The sequence below is a fragment of the Barbus barbus genome (assembly GCF_936440315.1).
Source record: "Barbus barbus genome assembly, chromosome: 22".
Classification (NCBI taxonomy): domain Eukaryota; kingdom Metazoa; phylum Chordata; class Actinopteri; order Cypriniformes; family Cyprinidae; genus Barbus; species Barbus barbus.
The window spans coordinates 19,285,360-19,310,184 of NC_136750.1; the positions used below are offsets into that span (position 1 = coordinate 19,285,360).

Genomic DNA, 24,825 nt, shown 5'->3' on the forward strand with positions numbered 1-24,825 from the left:
TACCACTGAACCACCAATGCTCTCTTCCACTCAGTGTACGCTGATATAATTATAAAAGCCTTTAATTTCCTTGAGGCTCATTGCGAGCCTCATAAGCCTCACAGAAAATTGAAAGTATAAAAGGGAAAAGGGGGGTGAAGAGGACAAGCAAAAAGTGCTAGAGTGGATGTTAAATGGTCACTTCTGTTAAATACATAAGAGTTGAGGGACACAGATTCATTCTTTTCTTGCACATAAAAAAACATGGCAAGCATTTTTGGCAGTAATTGTAAAGTTAATTTGATACATCACTATTATAATATGTAATGATATGCCAATATTTACTGCATATGAAATTAAACTGCAGGGTGCAACATCCGTAGGCAGAGGATTTGCTATATTAAAGCTGCAGTATAAAGACATCATCCTTTATATCCCAAGACAAGCTTGTAAGAGGTGAGCCTTATATTTACACTTCTTTAAATAGTAAGGGTTCAAGTATGCCAAAATTGCTGCAATGTGTGGCACAACATTGACTCCAAGTGGCCACTTATTATAATAGCACTAGATTGTCAATGTGCACATGGATCTCAGTCAGATCACTAGAGTAAAGTTTGTGAAGAATGAAAAAAGTTTTGGACCAAGGAAATGCTATGCACATTTGGGTAAACGAAAGCTGTAGTGATACACAAGCAATAATTAGGCCTTTTAAGACAATATGTTTTCAGAATCAGAATCAGAATGAGCTTTATTAGCCAAGTATGTTTTACACATACGAGGAATTTGTTTTAGTGACAGAAGCTCCACAGTGCAACAGAGAGACAGCAACAGTACAGGACACAGATAATAAAGAATAATACAAATATCCAAATAGGCAATGTACAAAACAGCAAATAGGCAATATATAATATAGACAATTATGTGTGTACAGGTCTGATATGTGCACATTTGAAATGAAAAAAATTTGATAAATAAAAAAGTAAGTGTGGTGAATAAATAATAGAGTTGTGTGTTCTGCGTTTCATTGTCAAGTGTTCATGAGATGGATTGCCTGAGGGAAGAAACTGTTTCTGTGTCTGGTCGTTCTGGTTCTCAGAGCTCTGTAGCGTCGATCAGACGGTAACAGTTCAAAGAGGGAGTGTTCTGGATGTGAGGGGTCCAGAGTGATTTTACCAGCTCTTTTGCTCACTCTGGATAAGTACAGTTCTTGGAGAGTGGGGAGGGTTGTACCAATGATTCGCTCAGCAGTCCGGACTACTCTCTGTAGTCTTCTGAGGTCAGATTTGGTAGCTGAGCTGAACCAGACAGTTATTGAAGTGCAGAGGATGGATTTAATGATGGCGGAGTAGAATTGTTTCAGCAGCTCCTGTGGCAGGTTGAACCTCAGCTGCCTTCCTCTGCTGGGCCTTTTTCACAACAGAGTCAATGTGATTGTCCCACTTCAGGTCCTGAGAGATGGTGGTGCCCAGGAATCTGAATGACTCCACTGTTGTTACAGTGCTGTTCATGATGGTGAGTGGGGGGAGTGCAGGGGGGTTTCTCCTGAAGTCCATGATCATCTCCACGGTTTTGAGCGTGTTCAGCTCCAGGTTGTTAAGACTGCACCATACAGCCAGCTCCTTAACCTCCTGTCTGTAAGCAGACTCGTCACCATCCTGAATGAGGCCGATCAGTGTGGTGTCATCTGCAAACTTCAGGAGCTTGACAGAGGGGTCTTTAGATGTGCAGTCGTTGGTGTAGAGGGAGAAGAGCAGTGGGGAGAGAACGCAGCCCTGAGGAGCTCCAGTGCTGATGGTACGAGTGCTGGATGTGGATTTACCAAGCTTTACTAACTGCTGTCTGTCTGTCAGGAAGCTGGTGATCCACTGACAGACGGAGGTGAGTACGGAGAGCTGTGTCAGTTTATTCTGAAGGGTGTCCGTAATGATGGTGTTAAAAGCGGAGCTTTTTTATTCATGACATTTAATATCATATTACTTTTAAAATAGCGAGATACTTTTATACAACATTTAGGGCAGGTAAATAATTAAAATTAACCACAAAAGATGTACAGATGAATTCAAATGGCCAGGACTACTCTTTTCTATGTTTTACCTTGCTAATTTGCTGGTCTTAGCTCGTTTAAGCCAGTCAAGCTGATCTTCCAGCCTCGCCATGCTGGTGTTTTGTTGGTTTTAGCTGGTTGGTCAGCTGGTCTCCCAGCCTGACCAGCTAAAGAAGTCAAAACCCCTGTAAAACAAGCCTGCTACAACCCGAATTCCGGAAATGTTAGGATGATTTAAAAATTTGAATAAAATGAAAACTAAAAGACTTTCAAATCACACGAGCCAATTTTTTATTCACAATAGAACATAGAGAACATAACAAATGTTTAAACGAAGAAATTTTACACTTTTATCCACTAAATGAGCTCATTTCAAATTTGATGCCTGCTACAGGTCTAAAAAAAGTTGGCATGGGGGTAACAAAGGGCTGAAAAAGTATGACATTTTGAAAAGATTCAGCTGGGAGAACATCTAGCAACTAATTAAGTTCATTGGGATGTCTTAGAGAGGCAAAGTCTCTCAGAAGTAAAGATGGGCAGTGGCTCTCCTTTCTGTGAAAGAGTGTGTAAAAAGATTGTGGAATACTTTAAAAACAACGTTCCTCAACGTCAAATTGCAAAGGCTTTGCAAAGCTCATCATTTACAGTGCATAACATCATCAAAAGATTCAGAGAAACTGGAGAAATCTCTGTGCGTAAGGGACAAGGCCAAAGACCTTTGTTGATGCCTGTGATCTTTGGGCCCTCAGATGACACTGCATCTCTCATCGGCATGATTCTGTCATTGACATTACAAAATGGGCCCAGGAATACTTCCAGAAACCATTGTCGGTAAACACAATCCGCCGTGCCATCTGCAGATGCCAACTAAAGCTCTATCATGCAAAAAGGAAGCCATATGTGAACATGGTCCAGAAGCACCGTCTTGTCCATTGGGCCAAGGTTCATTTAAAATGGACTGTTTCAAAGTGGAAAAGTCTTTTAGTCAGACAAGTCCAAATTTGACATTCTTGTTGGAAATCACGGACGCCGTGTCCTCCGGGGTAAAGAGGAAGGAGACCTTCCAGCGTGTTATCAGCGTTACGTTCAAAAACCAGCATCTCTGATGGTATGGGGGTGCATAAGTGCATAAGGTATGGGCAGCTTGCATGTTTTAGAAGGCACTATGAATGCTGAAAGGTATATAAAGGTTTTAGAGCAACATATGCTCTCCTCCAGACGACGTCTATTTCAGGGAAGGCCTTGTGTTTTTCAGTAGGACAATGCGAAACCACATACTGCAGCTATTACAACAGCATGGCTTCGTATTAGAAGAGTCTGGGTGCTGAATTGGCCTGCCTGCAGTCCAGACCTTTCAACTATAGAGAACATTTGGCGCATCATTAAGCGAAAAATACGTCAAAGACGACCACAAACTCTTCAGCAGCTGGAAACCTATATCAGGCAAGAATGGGACCAAATTCCAACACCAAAACTCCAGAAACTCATAACCCCGATGCCCAGACGTCTTCAAACTGTTTTGAAAAGAAGAGGAGATACTACACCATGGTAAACATGCCCCCGTCCCAACTATTTTGAGACCTATAGCAGACATCAAATTTGAAATGAGCTCATTTTGTGCATAAAATTGTAAACTTTCTCAGTTTAAACATTTATGTCATCGATGTTCTGTTGTGTTCATGTGATTTGAAAGTCTTTTAGTTTTCATTTTATTCCAATTTTAAAAACGTCCCAACATTTCGCGTTGTAAATCAGATATGACGATGCTGGAAGACTTGGCTAAAATCAGCCCTCTAGCTTTTTTCCAGCTGAGATAGACAGAACACTTCAATCTAGTATTAATGTCATCAGACCAGTTGCTCCTAGTTGCTGTCTAGTCCTAACCCACGTCTCAGTTTACTCCAATCCCTTTCTCATTTCTGTACTACCTCTAGTCTCCAGCCGCTATGCAATGCAATGTCCTTGGAGGCGCTATAAACAACACTAGCAGCAGACAAGTTCAAGTCGCTAGCCAGTGTGCGTCTGTCTTCCACCAAGTCATCTGCTCTTCCAGCAATGGCCCTGCTGAAATCCACCAAGATTTTGATTAGTGCAGGGGCTCAGGCCCCTGTTTTAGCAGTCCTACAGCTCCGTGCAAGGTAACTTGAGGCTTTATTTTTCTTGTGTAAACACACTGTTGCCAAGTTAGCTTGTGCTAGCGAGTTAGCACTAGAGCAGCACAGAACCGCTGAAAGTTACAATATGACACTATATACTGTAACACATGAGAGATATTAACCTTGTGTTTATAATTCAACATGGTTATTAATGTAAAATATTGATGTTTTTCACTGTAAATATTCATAATGACATTAGTGATGTAGGCCTAAAACTGGCTACCTTCTGATTCAAGGTTGTTCATAGATTGTTTTTTTTTATGTTAGTTTGGTGCCATTACAGCATGATTAGTGTGTGTTAAACAAAGCAGCCTCCTGTGAGTTATTTTATTTTTATTTTTTCCTGTTGTTTCTGTTTTTGAAAGTATTAAGTTACATCACTGTTGCTGCAGGTTGCCAGGCACTTAGCAAGGGCACTTTTTAAATTCATTAATTAAATTGATTTTGCAGGCTAATAATTATCTACTTGTACAATACTTTTTAATTTTCTCTTAACTTTTTGTTAGCTAGCAGTGCATTTAAGTTTTTTTTTACTACGAGAACATATTAATTTGTAAATGTATTCATATTTTATGTGCTTATTTTATTTACCTGTTTTTGTATCCGCTTATTATTTTATCTACATTGTGTATTATTCTGCTTTTAAACTTTATATATATCTTTTTTTTATTATTTGTCAGCTTTGAGTGTACTTAATAATTTGACTGAAATTATCTGTGATTTGAGCAAGAACACTACAAAAAAGCATGCTCTGATAATGCCTCATTACACCTACTTCTTCAAAACTGGCCAATAACTACAGCCCGTTCTCAGTCAGAAGTATGCATGTCTACATAAAACCTTAAACATTACATTATTGTTATTAATTAATGTTTTGCCTGTTGTTGAGAATTTTAAAAAGTAGCATTGTGTCTCAAACCCAAAAAAGTGAGGAGTAACTGCACGTAGTATGGTTTTTATTGTAGTTCTAGTTGCTGATTGATACAAGGTGATTGACATTTAGCCGGGTTGAAATGGGTAGTGTGTGATCATGACACATGATTGGTTCTGATGCAGAGGGTGGGGTACTGTGCACCTCTTTTCATTGGAGTATTTGCACTACTTTATGTGGGTGGGGTTTACATTGGAATTATACTCCCATTTTACACCGGTAATTACAGAGTTGACCTACTGTTTGGCTGTGCAAGCTAACAGATTCTTTATTTAGAAGGACTTGGCCATTCTGAAACGGTGTGCCAAGCATCCGTCAGAACAAACAAAGACATGCGACGTGCTTAAGAGTAAAGGTATTTTTAAACTCCAGGTTTGAGTTCAGACATGACTGCTAAACTCCTCTACCACCATTAATGAGACTTACAGTGTAGTTCAAGATTTAAATGACTTTCATTTTAAAGAACAGAAGTTCTGTAATGATAATCGCCTTATGATAAACTTATCCAGCTTGGAGAAATTTTAATGAGATGTCCAAAGAATGGGTAGATATTTCTCCTAATGTATACACACATTGGTTTTAGTCAGACAGTGTAAAGATAAGGTGGTCTATTTTTAAATATTAGAGATGTTTGACCTTAAGTCTTCGGCACTGTTCCACATTCTTTGGAGTTCACCGCTAAAAGAATGTTTGACCTCAGTTACTTCCAAAAGCTTATGCAAGATTGAAAGTAAAATGTAACTTTTAAATATCAATTAGTCTTTTATATATCAAAATACGATTTAACTTAAATATCAGTTTCCTATGACAATATGCAGTCATAACTATGTGACTGGAGCAGCATACCTGCACTCAATACTTAACTTAAAAGAGTAATTGTCTTTTTTCTCAGCTCATGGTGGACTGAGGTACAAATGGGACCCCCTGATCCCATCCTGGGCGTCACAGAGGCTTTCAAGCGTGACACCAACCCCAAGAAGATGAACCTTGGAGTAGGAGCTTATAGAGACGATCAGGGCAAGCCGTTTGTTCTGAGCTGTGTCCGAAAGGTGCCATCTTACATATCTTACACACCTTCAAGGGATTCACCCCAAAATAAAAATTCTGTTGCATACTTACCCACAATGAATTTCTTTCAGCTGTTAAACATAAAAGAGAATTGTTTGAAGATTGTTGTAACCAAAAAGTTGATTGTAGCCATTAACTTCCATATTCTGAAAAAAAAATAAAAATACAATGGAGGGTTAACAAATTATACATTTTTATTTTTAGGTGAACTATAATGTATCAATTGATTCATTATTTTTAGGTGAACTATAATGTATCAATTGGTTCATTATAATGTAACAATTTGTGTACTTTATACTATTGTCTTGTTAGATTTCACCATGGTATACTATTTAGTATACTATTTTACCTTCTAAGACTTTTGTTTTTAATAGCTGGCCTACATTTAAAACAGCAATTGTCCAAAATGCTATCCATTTCTAATCAGCCAAATAAAGTTTTAATATTCTAATCCCTGCCCAAAACAAATGACAGATTTTGGTATTGTCAGGCTGAGGCCCAGATTGCTGCTAAGAAGTTGGATAAAGAGTACCTTCCTATTGGAGGGTTGGCAGAATTTTCAAAGGCCTGCGCTCAGCTGGCTCTTGGACCTGATAATGAGGTCTTAAAGAGCGGAAGAGTAAGTAGTTTAAAGCAAAACATTTTGAAAGGAAGCCTTTTGATTCTTAAATGATTAGATGTGATTGTTAATTGCCAGTTTTCTTTGCCCACAGAGCATCACCGTCCAGACTATCTCAGGAACTGGATCTCTACGTATTGGAGCTAACTTTATGGCATGTTATTTTCAGATAATTTTTTGAGCTTGTGGTGCTGTGTTAGATCTGATTGTTCTGGTTTCAAGACTTCTTTTTTTTTTTAAATAACAATTTGGAACAATACTTTATTAGAACCAAGGCTACTGAAGAAGTGGGTGATCACTGTTGACTCTGTTGTTATGTCTGGTGGTTATTGATTGTAAGGTGGTTAAAATGTATAAAATGTAACTTACCACAAGTAATCACTTTCTCGGCTAGTCACGGTTCCACAATGCATCCCGGGATGTTTACCTGCCTAAACCCTCCTGGGGAAACCACACCCCTATCTTCAGAGATGCAGGCATGCAGCTAAAGGCCTACTCCTACTATGATCCCAAAACCTGTGGCTTTGACTTTAAAGGAGCCTTGGATGATATTTCAGTAAGAAAAATGTTTTCATGTCTTGTACTTTATTGGGGATAAACATTGTATGTTTGTTGCATTTTAGCTCTCTGTTTTTCTTCTGATCCCCCTTTTCTTTGCATAGTCAAGTATTACTAAAGTGTGGGGGGGGGGTCCTATTAATCAAATAAGATTTATTTATTTAATAATATTCTCTTTCAGAAAATCCCTGAGAAGAGTGTGATTGTTCTGCACGCGTGCGCTCATAATCCCACAGGAGTGGACCCAAGGCCCGAGCAGTGGAAAGAGATGGCCGCTCTGATCAAGGTGGTTCTGGCATTAAATTAAAGTCCAAAATACCAGCTGACCGAGAATCATGGTCTCAGAAAACCCACACAGTAAAGTGACTGAGAGATATAGTCGGAAAACCCTTATATATTATCTTGTCCTTGCCTTATCTTTGTGTTTGAGCAGTTGGACCGATAAAAGAATGACTGTCCTCAGTCTCAAATGAATGGCTATTTCAGTGATAATAAGTTTCTTCGCTCTCATTTCAACAGAAAAGAAATCTCCTGGTGTTCTTTGACATGGCTTACCAGGGATTTGCCAGTGGCGACATTGATCGTGATGCTTGGGCTGTGCGTTATTTCATTGAGCAGGGGCACAATGTTCTTCTGTCCCAGTCTTTTGCTAAGAACATGGGCATGTATGGTGAGCATCAAATATTTTATTAAAACAAATACTCAATTTGCACATTACATTTATTTACAAATTAAACACGTACATATATATTTAACACTAATATATTATAATTTTATGGCCAGTTTTACTAAACAGGGCAAATTAGCATGAGAGCGCAATTCCAAAACAGCGCAGATGAGAGGGGAAATTTACATATCAACCAATGCAAATTAGCATAGTCGCAAATAAAGAATAACGAAATGAAGCCACAGTATTTTGAAAAGAGCTGGAGGCCAAAAATTAAGGTTTGCTAGAAGTTTTGATAGAACTGGTATTCCAAGTCGTCTTTTATTTCCTGAAGCAAATAAAAAATAACATGGCTTGACAAACGATATGTTCAGATAATGTGTTCTTCTGGCATTCAAAATAAATTAATACGTGTGGAAAAAATCCTCTCCCTTCTACCATGCGCTCTGTTCTCTGCGATGCCTCCTCCTAGCAACAATAATTGCAGCCATTTCAAATGCAAAATATTTTAAGACATGCTTTTTTGGGGCGTTAAATAATGGCGTAAATTCCAGTAATTTGACGAGCGCAAACGTTATTAAAACGCATTGCGTGATTCATTTAAATACTCCCCTTCCATAACTTTTGCATATTCAATAAGGTCAGGTGCAAAAATAACTGTCCATGCCTTTTCAGCGCTAATTCTTCACTGCGTGTCTTTAGTAAAACTTGACAGTACAGTTTTAATGCCAAAAGACAGTTTGTGCTAGCAAACCCTAAGAGTTTTAATTGATTGTGTCTTGAATATTTGAATACTCAAAGTTTGGGGTCGGTAAAAATGTTTAAAAGATATCTCTTATGCTCACTAAGGATGCATTTATTTGATAAATACAGTAAAAGCAGTAATATTTTATATCTTATTACAATTTAAGATAACTGGCAAATAAATTTAGCAGAGCTAAATTTTCAGCAGCCTTGACTCCAGTCTTTAGGATCATGTGATCCTTCAAAAACCACTATAGCATGCCGATTTGCTGCTTAAGAAATATTTTATTATAATAAATGTTGAAAACGGCTGATTATTATTTTAGTGGAAACTACATTTTCTCCAGTATTCTTTGATTATTAGAAAGTTCAAAAGAAGAGCATTTATTTGAAATACAAATCATTTGTGACCAATATAAATGTCTTTACGCTGTCACTTTTGATCAATTTACTGCATCCTTCCTTGCTGAATGAAAGTATTCAGTTCTTTAAAAAAAATAATAAAATCTGACTGACCACGAACTTTTGAATGGCAGTGTTAGTGCTTTTTGTTTTTGTTTTTTTATTACACTAGTTCAATTTTTTCACTAGTTTTTAACTTATAAATAAGTGAAACAAAATCTGTGTTGCTTCTTGTGTAAATTTATCATATTTTGAGAGATGTAATGTTTGTTTTAACTGGAATATTAATAATATTTAAGAGTAGGAAAGTCAGTGCTCTGTACCTTTGTGTCTTCAGGTGAGCGTGTAGGGGGCTTCACGGTGGTCTGTAAGGACGGTGAAGAGGCTAAGCGTGTGGAATCCCAGCTGAAAATTCTCATACGGCCCATGTACTCCAACCCCCCTATGAATGGGGCTCGTATCGCCGCCTCCATTCTCAACACGCCTGAACTCTACAAAGAATGGTGAGTCCTGCGATAAAGTCCCATCACAAACACAGCCAATGAGATCTGAGCTCGACAGACTGTCGCTTTACCTTTTTTCTATTAGGCTCGTGGAGGTGAAAGACATGGCCGACCGTATCATTAAGATGAGGGAGATGCTTGTGTCGAACCTGAAGAAGGAGGGCTCCACTCACAACTGGCAGCATGTCATTGACCAGATCGGAATGTTCTGCTTTACCGGACTCAAACCGGAGCAGGCAAGTCAAGTGAAAGTGCATTCTGGGAATCTCTGATAAGGCCGCCGCTATTTTCAGTACCAGCCTTCTTTCTCACTGGCTTTTCTCTGCTTGTCTTCTTTACGGCTCTTTGTCAGGTGGAGCGTCTGATGAATGAATTCTCTATATACATGACGAAAGACGGCCGGATCTCTGTGGCTGGTGTGACGTCTGCAAACGTGGGATATCTGGCACACGCCATCCACGCTGTTACCAAGTGAAGCTGGCACCGGAGACTGTAGTTGTAGCAGACAGAGAGCAAGAGAAAGTAATTTAGATGATTTCAAGTCTTCTGCTGCATGTCTTTTAGGACCAGATATGAAATACGACTACTGTATACTTCCAGTTCACTTGATTTGCTATTATTAATGTTGACTCTGAATGTGAGCCCCACAATAAATTAAGTGCAGGATTCTTCCTTTCAAAGTTATAAAAACAAGCTTTAAAGGATATCGCTTATCGTGATTTCCTGTCAGAACTGATTTTTTTTTTTTTGATGGTACAAAATGTTCCGATAGAACAGTTAATGACATTTAAAAATTATGTTTTTGTTTTCAAACCAATAACTAAATAAGAGTGACTGAAATATTACCCCATATGCTTTAAGTTAGAGAAATCATTGATAGGAGTAAACCAGATTTCATGTTTGGATATTAATTGCAAAATCTTTGAAGGACTGTAACGAGTTTACCATGGTCATTTCACCTAGAGGAGCACTTATCAAACTAATGATTCGGCATCAAAGGTCTTCTTGAGCCATAACACGTTCTTAGCTTTTCTTATGACTGTAAGGCACTTATTCTATACTGCATCGAAAGCTCATTACTAGTAATGATAGATTGTCCATAATGCATGCACCACATGTGTTCTGGTGTAACTTAATATACATTTATTTTGCGCACTTGTCTTGTAATTCCAAATGTCAAACATTTCATAAATCATTAGGCATTCACACTAATTTTGTGTTTTGTCCTGGCCATTAAACTCATGATTGTCACTGCATATGTGGACAAAATTGAATTAAGATTAATTTTGGAATGAAAACTGAAGAAAGTCTAACTGATATTTCAGAGGTTAATTCATGCTTTGTGTTTTGTGTGTGTGGATGTTGAATATGCGAACATACCAAGTTTGTAAGGATTATCCAGTTTTGAAAAACTGTTCAAATATACAACTAATTATTGTGTTCCTAAAGCAAATTTAGGAAATTTCTCCCGAAGTTCTCCGGAACAGACATCGAAAAGTCACGAGTAATGACTGTTTAAACAATGAACAAAAGAATAAAGGTGAGCTCAACGAAAACTCGAGTGTTTATTTTTTCAGGGAAAGCTTATGTAAACATAATTCTGTGGGTCACATGATCGTGTTTCATAAGTTACTTAAAATAAGTATTTCTTTTTTAATTGCAAAGCAAGGTAACATACAGATAAGAACACAAAAATATAAACGAACAAGACAAAAGAAAAAGTAAATAATAAATAAAAGCATAGCTCATATTCAATTTTAACAAATAAGGATATTACAAAATACCAGGGGGATTGAAGAGTGTATCATAGCATTTTAAACATTTCACAGACTTTTTGTTTTTTGACAGTCTTATTGAAGAAATATAAAATTCAAAGTCAGAACAAAGCAAATTTAACATAGGAGATGAATTAAGAATTTTTTGTTTATGTGAAATTTTGCTAATAAAATAAAAAGGTTAACAGTAAATTCTAGATCCTTATTGCTTTTATTTTCATAATACAAGGTAACATCCTTTAAAGTAAAGCAATAATTAATATTCATCAAATTAAATATAAAATCTGCCAAATCAATACTTAAAATAAGTATGGTGAAGCGGAGCCGACTGTGGTGACGCAATGAAGACAGCTGATTCCCGGATCACGTGACGGTACTGTCATCCAACTTGAATCGCCTCGTTCACGACTGGAAAATTAAACTCGTGCTCTCGAATAAAGTGACAAAATGACTCATGCGTTTAAAAACTGTTCAACCCTAATGGTCACCGGAGCCAGTCGAGGCCTCGGGCTGCAGATAGTTGAGAGTCTAGCAATAGGAGGCTTCTCTCCCGGGAAGATTATCGCTACTGCTCGCAATCCAGATGGAGCCAAGGTAATGCTGTGAGCAGACAGTAGTATTTGCTTTAGGCCTACTATAAAAACATTAGAAACCGGCCCCAGCTAAAGGAGAGCGTGCACATGCGTAGTTGAGAACTACGGTCAACATGCACTACTTAACATTTTAGGTTAGGTTACATATTGTTTAGCTTTATAGTGATAAATTAATTTTCAAAAGAATAGATATTTCATGTAGCTTAATTATTACGCGGACCTAAAGGCCACACGTGTAATAATTATAAAATAAAAAAGTTTACAATAGTTTAAAAGACCTGTTTTGTTTTATAGGAATTGCAAATGTTGGCAGAAGAACATCAAAACGTACACATTATTAAACTGGGTAAGTACTAAAGCGCTAGTGTGGATCAACTGGTTTTGCTTCATGACCCAGTTTTTATTGGACATTAGGTGGCGAGCTAACACAACACACATTTTTATTGTTCCAAAAAATAAATAATAAAAATAATCTCTAAAGGGATCAATTAAAGGATTAATATTACCGTGAACTACTTTAAATACATAAACAACAACAAATGTGTCTGCCTTAAACTTAATGTAAATGTGGAAGAGTCTGATTTTCTTTTACCTTAATTTTTATTTTATTTTTTCTTAATGATTTAGTGGATGAGGGCATGTATGTTGCCTAGTTTTTCTCCCCTCTGCGGGAAAAATAAATAAAAAAGAACTAGCTACTCATTTTTGGCTGGTGACACCAGTTTTGAACCGTTAGTTTATCTGACTCTAATTGTGGACGTCTCTGTTGCTAGATGTTACATGTCAGGAGAGTATAGAAAGAGCTACATCTGAGGTGGAACAGCTCGTTCAAGAGGAGGGTCTGAACTGTCTCATCAACAATGCTGGAATTAATGTTGATGCCAACCTTGAGACAGTGACTGCAGACAAGATGTTGGAAAATTTCCATACCAACTCTGTTGCCCCGTTGATGATCACCAAGGTTTCACTTCTCAAATTAAATCTAGACGCAATATGCACACATATCTTCTCTCAACACAAATGTCTGAAAACGTTCTGACTTACTGAATTGTCATGCAGGCCATGCTCCCACTGCTGAAGCGAGCAGCTGCAAAGGGCACAGGGATGGGCATCCACAGAGCAGCAGTCATCAATATGACGTCTTTACTGGGTTCAATCGAGCTGTACTGGGGTGATCGTTCCAACACCTTCAAATGGTACCCATACAGAACATCAAAGGTTTGTGGTAGTGTTCCTGGAGCGTAATGTCAAGATAAAACTTTTAATTCCCAGGGAAGGGATAAAGTAATATAAGAGTTTACGCTGAAAGTCAATTAGGATATTCATGAACATTTACAGGGATAGTTCACCCAAAAATGAAAATTCTGTCATTAATTACTCACCCTCATGTCGTTCTAAACCCAGAAGACCATCATTCATCGTCGGAACACAAATTAAGATATATCTAAGTGACAGCAACACAACTACCCTGTTCAAGGCCCAGAAAGTAGTAAAGACATTGATAAAATAGTCCATGTAACATCAGTAGTTTAACCTTAATTTTATGAAGCTACGAGAATACTATTTGTATTTAAGTCACTTTTTGTATTGCGTCATGGTACTCTTGTGAGTGGTGGTGGATCCTGACCGAAAGAGAAGAAATTGTTGAATAAAGTTATTTTTGTTTTCTTTGCGCACAAAAAAAAATATTCTCATAGCTTCATAAAATTATGGTTGAAACACTGTCGTCACTTGGACTATTTTAACAATGTCCTTACTACCTTTCTGGGCTGTGAACGTGGTAGTTCCCTTGCTGTCTATGTAGGGTCAGAAAGGTCCAGGATTTCATCAAAAATATCTTAATTTGTGTTTCAAAGATGAACAAAGGTCATTAGGGCTTGGAATGACATGAGGGTGAGTAATTAATAACAGAATTTTTATTTTTTGGGTGAACTATCGCTTTAATTCTTTTGTTGAAGCACAGTTTTCTACGGAAGCCTGTTTCCGCAATGGAAAAAAAGGGCAATCGTGAACCTTTTATCTTACAATTCTAACTTTTTTATTCAGAATTTATTTTTAAAAAGTCAGAATTACAAGATACAAACTTGAGATCGCACGAAAAAAACCCTGAATTTCTTGTATCTTGCAATTCTCACTTTTTTTGGAATTGTGAGAAACTGAGATATAAAAATATATTGCAATTCCTTTTTTTTTTAATTCTGTGGTGAAAACAGGCTTTCATAGTTTTCTGTATGATATAATAGTATGTCTGTGAATACATCAGTTGAGATACTGAGTTGCATTTGCTTTGTGTCAGAGTGCACTGAACATGGTCACCAGATGCTTGGCAGTGGACCTGGAGGCAGATGGGATCCTGTGTATGGCTCTGCACCCAGGCTGGGTACGCACTGATATGGGTGGCCCTGAAGTGAGTCTCTTTCTTATCTGTTCTTCATCGCAGCTATCTGCAAAGCAAATTGCTACAAAAGGTCTAAAAAGTGAGATAATCTCTTGTGGTTTGTTGATTGTTTTGTATACAGGCACCATTGAGCCCTGAGGAAAGCATTTCCTGTGTGTTGTCTGTGATTGGTGGATTGACCGAAAAGGATCACGGGTCATTTCTTCACTATACTGGTGAACAACTACCCTGGTGATGCTGCAGATGTTTTTTAGATGCGAGTAATAGAGGCGTTATTTTTGTTTTGCTATACATGTATGTACTGTATGTATATTTACATATTTAATAATCAACATTCTTGTTCAGGGTTATTTTTATTTTCCCTGCTTATGAAATGTTATTTTAATATTTGGGATGGTGAATGTGACAGCAATAAGAGTGGATCATGATTAAATTGTGACATATCAGCATTAAAAGCACTGAAATAATGATAACATCTTGTCTGGTAAATAATAAACAATATTTTCACCACTTATTCTGCAAAAAACAGCCAGAATTGTAAATAACATTCAGAATTTAAGCTTTGTAAAATACTGCAGGGTATGACAGTCCTACAGAAAAGACTACATTTTAGCCTATTTATTATTTATTTATAGCTTTGTAAAGCATAAAAATGTGTGGTAGATGGCTTTTCATATTAAAGACTGTACTGACATTAAATGAGTTTGCCATGATTGTTAAATCATAAAACTGTATATGTATGAATAAAGCTGTATTCTGTAACAGATTTGAATACTCTGATCTCTTGTTGGCAGAATAGTATGTTATTTCTTTACACAAATTTCAAGACAAAACTGTTTTCTTATAAACACATGCACATACACACAGTAAATAAACCGTTCAGCTTAGTCCATATCTTTATGTTTAGCTATATCTCATTGCACAGAACAGTTATGCATCATAATCTACTGTTTTTATTTTATTATAGAATCATCTACAGTTTTTTCATATACATATACATTTCTATGAATATTATTTTGCTCTAAGAGGCAAATGGAGGTTCTCCCATCTACAATACTGATACTCTTTTCCATAAGCAATTATCTAATCTCACATGCTGTGGCTATTTGGATACAGGCAGTGATAAACTGGCCATTGAATTTGCACAGTGTAGTGTAAAGAAAGAAGGAGAGAGCAGTTCTACATGAAATGCATCGAATCCATCTTATGTTTCAGAGTTGCACAGATGAAGCGTGTTTAATAAGACCTGAATGAACAAGTGATCAAACAGGTTTGCCCTTGTGTTTGCTGATCATCTATCAGGTGATCGCTGTCAACTACGTCTCAATATGGATCTGCTCCGGTCGTAGTTTATTCGCAAAGTGAAAATAATGGAGGAATATTAAAGCTTGAAAAGGTAGGGTTTCTGTCTTTGGTTCTTTTATTAGTGCGTTCATTTTTAAAATAAATTTAGTACACCTAAACCTGCAAGAATCCACACTTCTCTTTCTCTGAACAGTATTTCAAAATACACAGACATTTACAATTTTTTACTTTGTATATTATGTAAAATATTATATTACTAACAGTATATACAGTATTATATAAATCTGATTCTTGTCATGTTAAATATGAATATCAACCAATATCCATAACCCCAACAAAGTAACTTTATGTCCTTCATTTCCAGGTCTTTACATGGCAGAAAGACATGATTTTCTTTGCCGTTTTGGGTCTGTCCTTCAAAGAAATTCAACTGTCATTCTCAGAGGAATTGGAATATAGTATTTTGGGCACATCTGTTGCCCTTTTCCTTATAGCTCTCTGCCTTTTGATATGGCAGATTTACCGCCACTGTACACGGTTTCCTGTTTCACGAAGACCTGGTAAATTCACATGCAAATGAATTGATTGATTTTTATATTTGACCTAATATTACACAAGATTAGTACATTTTAATATGAACGTGTAGTTTTAGATAAGCACGTAGCATTTGTGGCTTAGATGCACAGTATCGTAGAAGAGGTATTATATTATTTATCATATCTACAGTATTGTTCAATAGTTTGGGGTCAGTAAGATATTTTTGTTGTTGTTGAACACTTAAAATTAATACTTTATTGAAAAAGAATGTACTAAGTTGATCAGATGGGAGAGTAAAGACATTTATAATTTTACAAAAGATCTTTATTTCAAATACATTGTTCTTTTGAACTTTCTATTCATCAAATAAATAAAAGGTATTGTGGTTTCTACAAAAATATTGATAAACATTAAATCAGTATATTAGAATGATTTCTGAAGGACCATGTGACACTAAAGACTGGAATATTACTGTTTTTATTGTTTTATTTAATTTTTGATCTTATGATCAAATAAAATGCAACCTTGGTTAGCATAAGAGACTTCCAAAAACATAAAAAATCTTACGGATCCAAAACCTTTGAACAGTGTATCAAATAAAAAGTTACAGAAGACATGCTAATGAGGTTTATGCAGAATATCTATCAACATCTTTTTGTTTCCAGGGAATGTTTTGTTAGCAGATGGCCTGTCGGCTCAGAGAGGAAGTTTTCAGTATGCTACACAAACAAATGACGCTAAGGTAAGATTAATTTGCATAAACCATCATTATCTTCATAACCTGGAATGCATCCATTTTTTACAGCATTTGCTTCCTTAGTTTTTGCTTGCTCTGACCTAGATCAAACTAAATAGATGAAAAACATGTTTCACAGATTGTTGGCGTTGATTCCAACCATGTGTGTGTATTTCTAAATATCCAAAAAGACCATAACTAGAAAATTAAACCAGATACACACTCTGTCCATCAGATGGAGGTTCATTATGAGGAACTGAGCCACCGACTGTCCCCTGGCACCTCTTGCACTAACCTGGGCAGTAGTTTAGATCTAGCTAGCATGGCAGATCTAGAAGAGGAGAACATCCAGGGATCTCTGCGCTTTTCACTGTTCTACGATCAGCTGCAGTCCAAACTGGTGGTGACGGTACTGGATGCTCAGGATCTAGCTGTGCGAGACTTCAGTCACAGCGTGGACCCGTTTGTTTGGGTGCGGTTGCTGTGGGCAGAAAGAGAGGATAAGGAGCAGAGTTCAATGCAGTGTGTTCTGGACGAATGGCAGACACGTCTAGTGAAGAAGAGCTGCAATCCTGTGTTTGGAGATCAGTTCTCCTGCACTCTGGCTGAGGAGGAAGTACCAAGAGTCACTGTTAGATTTGAGGTATGTAACGGGCCTAGCATCTTATTTTATCGTGACACATCAATTAACTTTTGATTGTTTCTTTTAGGTTAGGGATTTTGATAAATACTCAAGACATGGAATTCTAGGAGAGGCCCGTGCTCCCCTGAACAGTCTGAAGCTTTCATATCCCCTGGAGTTAAGAGAGGATCTGCAAGTACCCAAGAAAGTAAGTTTTATCCCGGTATAATGAATCGGAAATTATGAGATAAAAAAAAACAAACAATTGGTACATTTTCTGTGTAGGATATGGTTGGTGAGGCACTGCTCTCTCTGAAATACATGCCTACGTCTCAGAGGCTGGAGGTGGGGGTGTTGAAGATCCGCACAGCATGTCATCCTAATAAGACTGAGAAAGGTGAGGAATAATGAGTGTATACTTATACATGAATGGAATTGAAATAAACTGCACTGTTAATTGTGCTGTAAACTGATACATTTTTATTCTATAACGCCTATTGACAAAACATTTGGGACACACCTTTTAATTATTGAATTCAAATGTTTCAATCAGACCCATCAAGCACGTAAGCATTCAGTCTGCATTTTCAAACACAAAATGGGTCATTATGGAAAGCTCAGCGAATTCAAATATGGTACTGTAAGAGGTCTGAATCTTTGCAGTAAGTCAGCTTGTGAAATGTCATCCCTGCTAGATATTTCACTGTCAACTGTAAGTGGTATTATTTGAAAGTGAGAGGGTTTAGGAACAGCAGCAACTCAGTCATAATGCAGAAGAGAACGTAAAGTCACAGAGCAGGGTCACCGAGTGTTGATGCACGTGGTGCATAAAAGTTGCCAACACTTAGCTGATTCCATAGCTGAAGAGTTCCAAACTTCCACTGGCATTAAAATCAGCACAAAAACTGTACTGCTGTACAGGAGCTGGAAGCAGCCTCACATCAAGTGCAATGCCAAGCTGACTGGTGTGAAGCATGCCACCACTGGACTCTGGAGTGTTTTAGCAATGAAATGAAGAAGGGAAACTGGTCTGTAGTTCTCTAAAAGAGATGGGTTAAGGGTGGGTTTCTTAAGTAGTGGGGTTATAGGAGCCTGACCTGTCTAAATGCTGAGGGAAAAACACCAGTGTGAAGGGATGTGTTGATGTGAGTGATTGCAGGTACAACTGCAGAAGAAATGGCTTGAAGGAGATAAGATAGAATAGGATTGAGCGGACAAGTAGTAGGATGATTAGAAAGGATGAGTTTGGAGACTTCTGCCTCAGAGAGTGAAGAGAAGAAAAAAAAAAGAGTCAATTGTGAGATATAAACTTGTATATATCTTGCTATTCTGACTTTATAACTCACAACTGTGAATTTATAACTCAATGTTTATATTTCACAATTCTGAGAAAAAGTCAGAATTGCGATATGTAAACTTGCAATTGTGAGAAGAAAAAAAGTCAGAAATGTGAGAGAAAGTCGCATTACCTTTTTTTTTTTTATTCAGTGGCGGAAAAAGGCTTCCATACTTAACAAGTTAATATTGAATAACTTCCATTTAAAAACAAAGTATTTGCCAATTTATCAATTTTTGCTCCGCCAATTGAAAATAATTCCAAACAAATCCAAACGAATGACCCAGTCATAATTATACTGGCGTACCGATGAATCTTCCCTTACTGAACTGAACTGAATTTATTAATTAATACATTATGAACTAACAACGAACAAAAGTTTATTTACATTTTAACATTAACTTAGCTTAATAAATCTTGTAAAATTACTTTTAAATGATCTTTAAACTGTTTGTTGATTGTATCACAGTTCTCTATGCCAAAACCAGCGTTACCTACAACCACTGCAAACTTCGACATCAGAGGACTAAACAGAAGAAGCATTGGGAGGTGACTGTGTTCAATGAGGTCCTGACCTTTGTGTTGCCAGATCAACAGATTAGAGAGTGCACCATTATAGTGTCTGTTTACGAAATTCATTCTTCAAAGAAGTCTTCCAAGCGTTTGATTGGTCACATCCACATCAAAAAAGGCAAAACCTTCGAAAATGAGCACTGGAAACTGATGATGCAATCACTACGACAGCCAATCGCTAAGTGGCATTTAATCTTCATCTGAATAGCCTACATCTCAAGTTTATTGACGCCTCCAGTTCCAGGTGGCAGGTCGTAGCCTACTTCCAACTTTTTGTGTCTGTTTCAGGTTGGAATGAGGAAATGTGTGCTGTCAAGAAAATAAAATGTTAAATTTGGTTGCTCATTGGGGTTAAAACACTTACAAAAGCAATATAGGTTTATATGTGTGTGTTTCTACTTCTGGCCCAGTAGACTTAAAACTCACTTTCACACTCACTAGTAGGCTATTTTTTTTTTCAGCTAAAAATATAATCTATAAGACAGTGGAGATACATGTATAAAGTTTGTTATTGTACATAGAACATCAGCACAGGAATCTCAAACACTGAACTGTGTTTAATAGCATCATATGGTGGAAATCTAAAACAATTTTTGAATACAATGTCTGACTATTTTGAATTGCTAAGGTTAATTTCATTGCTGCCATTTACTGTATTCTTAAAGCAAATGAGATGTATTCACATTCTTTGCTTAATTTAGAGATGTTTGGTAATGACGCACAATAAAATGGTGAAATTTACCTTGATTTTTCTTCATTTTCAAACCACATGTCTCTTCATCTCAAGCATGCCCTTCACTGACACTGCTGATGGTGTTTAAAAACCTACAAGTACGAACTTTACTAGGGATTGTTCAATGTGGTGAAAATATCATTGCCTATATTTGGAAATATATACTCGTTTATTCGTTATGAATGAATCCTCACTGACGTGTTTACCAAGCTGATTTAAATCAGCTGTATATTGTTGATGATTTCTAATGACAAGGTACCAACTGTATCCACAAGATGACTCTCTAACACTATGAGACTAATGAAGCTAATCTTTTTTTTTCACATCAGACATCTGAATGAAGCATATGAAAAGCTGGGAGGAAGTCACGTTGTTGTTTTAGGGTACATATATAGAGTTCATATCTATATAGTCCTACTAATATCCTCATACTAATGCCCCACCACAATTCTAATAGATCAGGAGAAGAGTTTGACCAACTAAAATAGATAACTAAGCACATCCATAAATGGGATTCAGCAAGCCTGCAATGCGTATTTAAATATTTAACTGACAGTAACTTGTCACCATTTTGGATTGAACAGAACAAGCATGTGATAACATTTCTTTCCCCTCATCTATCTCCACAATGAATGTGTCTATAATGAAGGATGTCTCACAGATGGATTTGTGCTGCAAAAGTTGCACATATCAACCATCAGTTCCACTCCACTGAAGCACTGGCTCACGGCTAAAATTGTAAAGCCAGACTCAGCACTTGAGGAGGCTGTATTATTAGCGTGATGCTAGGATAACAGCGTTTGGAAGGAGAACAGACGCACACTACCATTTAAACAGATGAATGTCTCAGTGGCACATTATTTTCTTTTGGCCTGCCTCCAGATTGTTTGTTTGAAGTTACTTCTGAGCCACTGGTCCAGACTTTTTGAAGACAAGTAGATAGTGAATTAAGGCAAACATCACGACTTTGACTCGTAATGAGCAGGGCTGAACAGATGTTACGGCACCTCTGCTGCTCAAGGCCATTCCCAGGCATTACATCTCTCTCTTCAAGACTGTTTGGAAAACTCTTCCTCCCACAGTCTGTTAATGAAAGTCACGATGGGATTTGGGGGAAAAGGGTGAGCATGAGAAATCTGGGGCCTTGGAAGGGAAGAATGCATTCCTCTTTTCTCACTTTTGTTTAAAACCACAATATTACTTGCATTTATGAACCCAGCAAGGACATTTTACCTCACCGAAAGTCATGTTTTACATCATCCTTTATCATTATAAGAGAAGAATGTTAGCACCTAGATAAGTTCATCATTACCCAAAAATGTATTATTATTTAACTTTTAGCTTAACATGACATTGAGAAGTTTGGGGTTAATAAGATTTTAGTTGTTGCAGAACTTGATTTCTGTTGATGTGTTATTATTTGTATTGGGTTTGTCTCTTATATATTTGGATATTATACTAGCGTGAATAAATCCATTTAAACACTTGATGTCATTTTGTTTTGTATTGTATTTGGGCGTACCATTCTTATAGTTATACACTGTGTACATAGACTTGTACAAATACACTGAATATTGAAAATCGAGGCATGTAATTTGACATGAAAGTATTTCAGCTTCACATGGAAGTCAGGCTAATTAAAAGATTAAAAAAAAAAAAAAAAAAAACACCTGTTGTCTGTTCCTATTCAGTCTTCATTACGTTGCAAGCCAAATTGAAATAGACTTCTATGTCAGAAGAAATGCTTTAAAGTGCTTTTTTGTTATCTGTTACATTATCAGGGGAGAGTGTTAGTATCTAGATAAATTCATTACCCAATGTCCATTATTATTTAAGTTTTAGGTTAGGAGGAATATGCAAATTGGGATGTATCTCATCTTTTAGGTCTGTTAAAAAATAAACCCTGTTACTTTTGCTTTGTCTCTGACAGGACGGGATGGGATGTAACTATTTATAAAGCACTGATGATTTAGGACGAAGTCCAGCAGCAGGAGCCACATAACTAGAATTCCTCCACCTAGAAAAGTAGCCCAACCTAAGAAAGTTTATTTAGTCAACAGATGAAATAATGAACACATATATTCATATTTATTTGAAATTCTCTGATTATCTCTGCTCCACAGGCTTTCATTTTAAGTGCATTACTGTTAATTAATTTCCCTAATTTTTATCTTTCTTTTCTTTTACAAATTACAAAGTCGATGCTGGCTTTAAAACTTAATGTACATTTAACCTCAAACTGTCTTTTCAGTCACAATGAGCTGCAAAGTATGTTATTTTTACTGTAAAAATCTAACTGAAATTGTAAGGACTAATTACTTTTAATAGCTGTCAAAAAACTGAATAATTGAACACTGGTTATTATCCAAACTACAGGTTTATTGCAAGTTGAAACAGACAAATGTGGACAGCAGGTGAGTAACTAGTCAAAAGACCAATGCAGAGGTAATGTCACCCAACCTGAAAAATGTTAAATGTATACATATTCATTATATTTATCGCTCCATATGGGTTTAGAATATGGGATATGCCCTGGTATGTATGTATATGAAGGATATTTTCAGGCTGTGCATATATGAGGGTCTCATCATGGCATAGCTATTCCAGACCACTGCTGTTACTGCAGTAACACATGATATGTAGAGTTGGCTCACACACATCTTATGCAACACTAATGAATCAGCCCAGGGCATAATGGAAACCGTTGCACTGTTGAGAAGATAACTATTGTTGTTGTCGTTGTTGTTTTTTATTGTTACAGTACTTGATTTCTGTTTATGTGTTGCTATGTGTTGTGTTTTGGGTGTGTCTACAAATACATGTGTATAATATATAGCCTGAATAGACCTATTAACAACATTGACGTCATTTTTAATTTAAATTTTTTGTATTGTATTGTATTGTACTGTATTGGGCGTACCATTCATTCTACCATTGTATTTGTACATTGTGTACAAAACTAAATACTGAAAACTGGGGCACATAATTTGACAAATATATTGACATAATATATTTCAATTTCACTTGGTAATTATTAACAAGTTTAAAAAAACAGTCAGGATTCACCTGTTGTCTGTTCCTGTTCTGTGTTTATGTCACTTTGTTGCAAGCCAAATTGAAACTGAAACGGACTTTTATGTCAGAAGTGCTTTGGACTAAAATTTTTGAAATAATTTTTTTTATTTTTATTTTTTTATTACATAAGCCAAGGCCCTTCCAGCAAGCAGTGCTCCAAATCTATTTCTTCACAAATACAAACAGACTTTCGGACAGCAACTAAATTAGGATGTCATTACCTAAAACTGGAGTAGTGAGTCAAAGTGAAATTTAGAGAGACTAAAAAAAAGAAAGACTGTTTTATTTATTATTATTCTTAAAGATTTCTCTCTTTATGGCTTAAATAAATAAAATACTATGAACCATAAACATAAGCAACTGTGGCAGAATTTTACTGGGCAGATTAAAGAGATCTGAGGCACACAGACATCAAGAAACATTCTTTAAAGACCAACAGGCTTCACACTGCAGGAAATCCAAACAAAGCAGGAACAGGAATTCTGTTTTTCAGCCTGTCAGATTCCATTCTCTGTCCCACAACATGCTACACAATCCCAAAAACCTGTGAAGTGGAAACGTAACTGTGTAAGCTCAATAAAATTAGACAAGATGTGAAACAAACTCAGATGAATATTTCGCAGTGAATAACAGCTAATCTTGGCTAATCCCACAGTCAGTTAACTGAGGCTGATGTATATTTTACACAAACTGGAAAGTACTTTCTTGAACTGGCAAGCCCTAATCTGACTGGCCGAATCTGTGTAATTTCTGGAAATAAGGTCATATGGGCATTTTTTTAATGAATAGGACAGTAGACAGAGACGACAGGAAAGCACTGGGAGGAGAGAGGGGGTGGGGTCAGCAAAGGACCTCGAGATGGGAATCGAACTCGGGTCGCCGTGAGCGTAGTTGCACTGTATGTCGACACACTAACCACGAGGCTATTGGCGCATTTAACATGACACAGCGTCTGCTTAAAAACACAATTACTTGCAAGAGGCTGAAAAGGCAGCAAGACAACAGTTCAAAAACAGAGTAAACTAAATGCATTATTTGTAATCCAGCTTTAATGTTTCAATTTTCTTGTTTTTTTATTTTGGATATTTGAAACTACTCTAAAATATAATGGGAACTGGAAACTGCAAACATTCTCAAACTGTGCTGAATTACCTAATTTTAACTAAATTAATGCAACAAGCAGGGGAAAAAATCAATTCTGTTTTTCACTGCTCATGCCACTATGTTACATTTTGGGTTCTGTGAGTATGGTTGCTTGTTTATCCTGAGCCCTTTATCTTTACCCTGCTGAACGACAGCCAGACCTTTCACTTTGGCATCTGTTAGAGAGATAAAGATATGAGCCAAAAATCTTCCACACATCAAATTAGGAAAAAATAAAAATAAATAACAGCTCAAGGACACCTGGACACTCACAAATGCACTCTCAATACATTACAGCTGCAACCTCTAGCTTCCGGTCATGATGAAG

General features: G+C 36.8%; 3 protein-coding genes across 3 annotated transcripts; all 3 read left to right on the plus strand.

Moving 5' to 3' along the window:
* The first annotated feature begins 3,845 nt into the window (after window positions 1–3,845).
* Window positions 3,846–11,635, plus strand: got2a (glutamic-oxaloacetic transaminase 2a, mitochondrial). The gene is made up of 10 exons (XM_079446525.1): window positions 3,846–4,161; window positions 6,003–6,159; window positions 6,669–6,797; window positions 6,892–6,951; window positions 7,192–7,353; window positions 7,537–7,641; window positions 7,875–8,025; window positions 9,506–9,671; window positions 9,757–9,907; window positions 10,024–11,635. Exons 1-10 carry the CDS (start codon window positions 4,079–4,081, stop codon window positions 10,144–10,146), a joined length of 1,287 nt encoding a protein of 428 aa, XP_079302651.1. The 5' UTR covers window positions 3,846–4,078; the 3' UTR covers window positions 10,147–11,635.
* Window positions 11,636–11,784: 149 nt separating this feature from the next.
* Window positions 11,785–15,202, plus strand: LOC306888311 (C-signal). Its single transcript, XM_079446526.1, has 6 exons — window positions 11,785–12,040; window positions 12,334–12,385; window positions 12,813–13,000; window positions 13,099–13,257; window positions 14,336–14,446; window positions 14,559–15,202. The coding sequence occupies exons 1-6, from the start codon at window positions 11,894–11,896 to the stop codon at window positions 14,670–14,672; spliced, it is 771 nt and encodes a 256-aa protein (XP_079302652.1). The 5' UTR covers window positions 11,785–11,893; the 3' UTR covers window positions 14,673–15,202.
* A 524-nt stretch (window positions 15,203–15,726) lies between these two features.
* On the plus strand, window positions 15,727–20,286 carry LOC306888735 (synaptotagmin-2-like). Its single transcript, XM_079447156.1, has 7 exons — window positions 15,727–15,833; window positions 16,107–16,302; window positions 16,945–17,021; window positions 17,251–17,658; window positions 17,726–17,845; window positions 17,923–18,034; window positions 19,443–20,286. The coding sequence occupies exons 2-7, from the start codon at window positions 16,128–16,130 to the stop codon at window positions 19,748–19,750; spliced, it is 1,200 nt and encodes a 399-aa protein (XP_079303282.1). The 5' UTR covers window positions 15,727–15,833; window positions 16,107–16,127; the 3' UTR covers window positions 19,751–20,286.
* Window positions 20,287–24,825: the final 4,539 nt, after the last annotated feature.

Bases quoted from the DNA above. Each gene is read 5' to 3' on its own strand.
- got2a (XM_079446525.1), top strand. From the start codon at position 4,079: ATGGCCCTGCTGAAATCCACCAAGATTTTGATTAGTGCAGGGGCTCAG. The intron at 4,162-6,002 runs GTAACTTGAGGC...CTTTTTTCTCAG, and splicing joins GTCCTACAGCTCCGTGCAAG to CTCATGGTGGACTGAGGTAC. The intron at 8,026-9,505 runs GTGAGCATCAAA...TTGTGTCTTCAG, and splicing joins TAAGAACATGGGCATGTATG to GTGAGCGTGTAGGGGGCTTC.
- LOC306888311 (XM_079446526.1), top strand. From the start codon at position 11,894: ATGACTCATGCGTTTAAAAACTGTTCAACCCTAATGGTCACCGGAGCC. The intron at 13,001-13,098 runs GTTTCACTTCTC...ATTGTCATGCAG, and splicing joins CCCCGTTGATGATCACCAAG to GCCATGCTCCCACTGCTGAA. The intron at 14,447-14,558 runs GTGAGTCTCTTT...TTTTGTATACAG, and splicing joins CTGATATGGGTGGCCCTGAA to GCACCATTGAGCCCTGAGGA.
- LOC306888735 (XM_079447156.1), top strand. From the start codon at position 16,128: ATGATTTTCTTTGCCGTTTTGGGTCTGTCCTTCAAAGAAATTCAACTG. The intron at 17,022-17,250 runs GTAAGATTAATT...TCTGTCCATCAG, and splicing joins CACAAACAAATGACGCTAAG to ATGGAGGTTCATTATGAGGA. The intron at 18,035-19,442 runs GTGAGGAATAAT...ATTGTATCACAG, and splicing joins TCCTAATAAGACTGAGAAAG to TTCTCTATGCCAAAACCAGC.